We start from the raw sequence: 5,284 nt of genomic DNA on the forward strand, positions 1-5,284 counted from the left end.
ACTCGTATTTCTCTAGATGAACTCTAACTCGATTGCGTCTTGTGTGTTTTTAATGTCTAACCATAAGTTCAATTTATATAGACAAATTCTAACTTGCTAGCCAAAACATTATCAATTATAATTACAAAACAATTAAAAAACATATTGTAATTAGGAAACATAACCAACTATGACTGACTTGCAATTATTGGTCCCTCAAGTTTACCGACTTGTGACTCGGAGTAAAAAATTACATCCAACATATGTGAATTCCATAATGAGAAATGAAACAAAGAGATTAACTTTATTTCTAAGGTTATTGGGGCTAAATATCCCAACATTATACTTTGTGAATCATATTTTGTTTGTAGAAAAACAATATTACATCATATGTAAAGAAATATATGTTTATAGAAAATATACATGGTCTTAGCTTTTGCAATCTCTTTAGAAAGATAATGAGATTACACATTAGCAAACAATTTATAAGTCTTGGCATCTAGACTTATTTGTCTTACTGCTGCTACAGCCGCTGTAACTGCGATTACCGAAAATATCACCGCTATGCTTGTGTTTAACCAAAATAAGGGGCTTTGTTTTGAAGGCTTAAATGTAATATTATAGAACACCACCGGTAACACAAAATCGAGTGGTAAAAATCCAAATGCTCCGATTATGGCATTAATATCTCCGAAAAAGGGTAACATTGCTGCTATTGTTATTGCCACTATCACAGATATTGATCTTGAAATTACTCTTGGAATCACATTTCTTGTTGAGAATTCACCACTAGTTGGATCTGCAAATGTTCGCTCAAGAATTTCGTTTGTTGGTTGCAAGTAAACCTGCAAAAGCATGCGAAATACAACATTGATTTTTTGAATGGCATGTATAGTAAACTTGGATAATACCAGTTAACATATACTTACTACTGCAACTGCTGAGAGCTGGAGTATGGTAAAGATATTGATCATCACAATGAACCATCTTGGAGCTAGTAGGTTACCATCAGGGTCTATAAAGTTACTTAAAATAAGGCCAGCTGATTTGTTGCCAAAAGCCCAGTACCCGGAAACTGCAACACTAAAGAATGTTACTATGATTACCGCGTAGCAAACACACAAACCCTTGAACATCTTTCCCTTAACCGGTGGTGCAAGTGTTGCCTACAAACAACATGAGAATGAGCCCAAATATAAAAGAAAAAACAACACCAGACACATTAGTAAAGGTGGTAAGACGGGTAAATTATTAGATTAGGTACATGCAACATTTATTTTACAAAAAACAGTTGTATTAGATACATGCAACATTTATTTTACAAAAACAGTTGTATTAAATCTAATGCAACTATTTTATTTTCAATTGCAGCCTTTTTATGAGATAACTCTTGGGAAAGAGTTGCATTACGTAACAAAAATGTTGCATTAGGTCTGATGCAACTGTTTTTGTATAATAAGGTTGTGTTAGGCCACTATTTTAGTAGTGGGTATTCAGTCAAAACAAGATCGAGTAATAGTTATACTTGTATTTCTGGAATGATGCCATTTCCAAAAGTGGTGGCGATAATCGCAATCGCATTAAAGATTCCAAAAATTCGCGTTTCGTCGTCGCTGCTTAAGGAGTAACTCTTATGGGGTCCTTTTGAAGAACTCCCTGATAAAAACAAAGAAAATTAATATTTTTATGATAATAATCATAACTTAAATTTAAAAACTCTAAAATTTAGACCTATGTAGATAGAAGCAGCAGTAGCAGCCGCACTGTATAGAAGACACAAAACTAAAGATACAAGATTGACATAGCGTAGAGAATGGAATGATGGAATTTGTGCTAGAATCAACATCAAAACACCAAAAATAATTATAAATTCATATAGCTTCATTGTTCCATCTGGATTCCATAGCACATATATTGTCTGCAAGGTAGATATGTTTATTATTCAAATAAAATTAATAAAAGAATAAAATTCGAACCAAACTGATTCCAAATTATAATTTCAATTTCCAAATCAACCCGAATTCGAATGTTCCAATACAAAATCAAATGAACTTTTATGACATAAGTTAAAAATTTTAATAAATTGTAAGTGTGAACTTTCATTTTTATACGAATAGGCACGTCTGCTTCTAAAAAAACTTAGTATAAAAAAAGGTCTCTTTTAATATTTTACTTTGAAGAAACTCGATTTTCTCTTTTACATGATTGAGTTATCAAACTATATATAAATAACCATTTTACTAAAATCCACTTTTTATATCTTTTAAAAACCCCACACATCCAATTCCTCAAATCTCTATCTTTTCGATTAAATAATACTTACTCATCTCCTTTTATTATATTTGTCTTTCACTCACGAGTCACAAATTGTATATAGGGAATGAATAGTAATTATATAATCAGTGTTCACTTGATATATCTACACCATATTTTATGGAATCGAATGACACGCAAAAATTAACAAAAAATTTAAAGTTTTTCTTAAATTATATGGTTTAGGATTCATACAGTGGAATATGATGTGAATACTCTAAAACAAAAATGAAATAGTCTGGATTGATGCCTTAGTCTATGAAACTCGGTTCTGGAACCGACCCAGTGTACCTAACGCGTAGGTACGAGCCAGGTTTTAGTTCCTCAGGATCACCATACTTGGACCCAGAACCGAACTAGATCCATCGAAACCGGTTTCACTTCTACCCGGAAAAAATGGTCAAATCCCGACTATACCCAAACCGGAACTGATTTCTATCTTGTTCCGGTTTCAGGAAAAAAAACCCGGTTTGTGCTCCTCTAGGAGTCTAGGCTAAGGAAAATTAGAATAGCAAATTAGAAACAAACCTTGAGGCATTGCCCTCCCAAAAGGCTTAGGCCCACCACCGCACCATAGCAGACCATGAACTGGATTGGGCCCACAAAGTATCTACCCCATCCTGGGCCTGTTGATTACCCAGTTTGATTTTAGTGAATTCAGTTTCAAAGTACATAACCTTTTTATTTTTTGAATTGAATTTCAACAATACACAAATACGGCTTATTTTTAGGGCTGCAAATGAACTGAACGAACATAAAAAATGTTTTGTTTATGTTTGTTTGTGAATGAAATAATATGTTCATGAACGGTTCAAGAACACTTACCAAACGAAACATTATGTTCGTGTCCGTTCATTAAGTAAATGAACGTGTTTACGAACGGATTACGAACACAAATAAAATCTGTGTAGCCTATAAATTGAGATCTATGTATTCGTCAATGTGAAAATAAGAAAGATGGGAACAATGCAAAAACAATGTGGTAACTAGGGGTGAGCAATAACCGAATCGTTAACCGAAACCGAACCGAAAACCGACGAAACCGAACCGAATTAACCGAACTCTTCATTTTTTTTCGAATTTTCAATCGTTTTTTTCCCTCTATTTCATGTATTATATGTATTAATTGTTTAATACTATCATTTTCATGTATTTAGATCTCCATTTCATGTATTAATATCTCAATTTCATATATTTATACATTCATTTTATATATTAATACATTCATTTCATGTAGTTATACCTTCATTTTATGTATTTAAGCATTCATTTCATGTATTTTTAAGCAAAATTTTAGCCAAAATGTAATATTAGTTATTAACTGGAATTAACCAAACCGAACCGTACACACCCTAGTGGAGACATGAGCATATTCCCACTATTTCCTTTATTTCCCACGCATAAATATTAAATACATTAACCAAACAACTTAACAAAATAATATTATACTATTGCCTTTATTTTGAAACTTTTAGGTTTATAGGTCTTTAATATAAAACAAACCCATGAAAAACATATAAACTCTGTACTTAATTAATTGCAGGGCCGTCTTTGACCCTATACAGGGTTCGGCTGAAGTTTAGTGTAGGGCACGAAATAATTAAAAAATATATATAAACATATTTTTTTAACCTCAATTGATTAATTGGGTTGAAAATGACTGATAGGAAACCAATAAGTGAAGTTTGGTGACCAATTTCAGGTATATATACTAGTTTAAACATGAAAACCTAATTAGCTAGAATACAAACTCTTTATCCCACTCAAATACTAATTAGTAAAAACATATTTAAACAATATCTAATAAATAAATTTCTTGTTGTCCAAGTCACTAGTTCGACTTGTTCACCAAGTAATTTATTTTATGTAAACCAAGTTACGTGCTCAACTTAATAAACAAGACACAAACTCATCATAGGCTCGATAAGTCAATCCAACAGAAATTACGTCTAACAGTCCCAACAGTAAGGGCACAAAAAAAATCTGAACAGATTTATTAAAAAAATATCTAATAAAATTTGAGCCTAGTAATAAAGTATTACAAATATCGTCACCCAGTCTTGGTCATTTAATTGATATTAAATAGGGCTACAAAAATTTTACCAAACATGTGTTAGAAAAAAATGAAGTCGGCGTCGTTTGCATTTAATTGATAAGTTTGTATTTCATAATTTCCTTTTATTATATTTCCCGAATAAAAATCCAAAATAATTTATCACAAATTCCTTTACAAAAAACCTCAAATTAATTTATTATTATTATTATTATTGGTGGTGGTGGTGGTGGTGGTAGTAGTAGTAGTAGTAGTGGTATCAATAAAACTATAAAAGTATGTTACCTAAGATATCATTTGCCATGTCACGAAACCTCAAATGACGGTGACCCAACTCAGCATTGTGTTCGAGGACGAGAGAAATAAGATTATATGAATAGAAAGTCACGACTGCTCCGATCACCAACGACAACACTCCGGCTATCCATCCTAGTGATGCAAATGCAAATGGTAGACTCAACAAAGCTGGTGCTACAATGGATGTAGTCAAATGATAGCCACTATGCCACCATGACCCTGCCACATATTACACAATTAGACGCATTAATATGAAGTAGATAAATAATGCTAGGATATGTCGTGACCATCTAAACTAAAAGATAATCATGGTACTTGATAATTTCGTTGAAATAAATATATATATATATGTAACAATGGCTCAAAAACGCGTGTGTAACATGGTTTATAAAGTATTAGAGCCTATTTTCGTTCACTTTTGTGAATACGAACATATCCAAACATGAACAAGGATTCCATACGTGAGCCATCTTGTTTTGTTATCAAACTCATATCCAAGATTGTTATATGCCGATCACCACTACAAACATTTATGAAGTCATGTGTTGTTCTCTAAATTCAAATGTTGTTTAGGACAGACTTAATCTCCATACCACATTTTCATCCTCATTTTCAAGAGTTATATACTTAGGGTGAGATTAC

At 32.3% G+C, this 5,284-nt stretch overlaps 1 protein-coding gene across 1 annotated transcript; it reads right to left on the minus strand.

The window, feature by feature from the left end:
- Positions 1-243: 243 nt before the first annotated feature.
- LOC143564059 (GABA transporter 1-like) lies at positions 244-5,050 on the minus strand. The gene is made up of 6 exons (XM_077051449.1): positions 4,631-5,050; positions 2,821-2,918; positions 1,711-1,897; positions 1,505-1,635; positions 909-1,145; positions 244-824 (listed from the first exon to the last, which is right to left on the minus strand). Exons 1-6 carry the CDS (start codon positions 4,647-4,649, stop codon positions 444-446), a joined length of 1,053 nt encoding a protein of 350 aa, XP_076907564.1. The 5' UTR covers positions 4,650-5,050; the 3' UTR covers positions 244-443.
- Positions 5,051-5,284: the final 234 nt, after the last annotated feature.

This window comes from Bidens hawaiensis, unplaced genomic scaffold, assembly GCF_021521415.1.
Source record: "Bidens hawaiensis isolate Kalapana, Puna unplaced genomic scaffold, B.hawaiensis_p1.1 tig00021701_1, whole genome shotgun sequence".
NCBI classification, from domain to species: domain Eukaryota; kingdom Viridiplantae; phylum Streptophyta; class Magnoliopsida; order Asterales; family Asteraceae; genus Bidens; species Bidens hawaiensis.

Bases quoted from the DNA above. Each gene is read 5' to 3' on its own strand.
- LOC143564059 (XM_077051449.1), bottom strand. The intron at 1,898-2,820 runs GTTTGTTTCTAA...TCTACCTTGCAG, and splicing joins TGGGAGGGCAATGCCTCAAG to ACAATATATGTGCTATGGAA. The intron at 1,146-1,504 runs GTATAACTATTA...TGTTGTTTGTAG, and splicing joins GCATCATTCCAGAAATACAA to GCAACACTTGCACCACCGGT.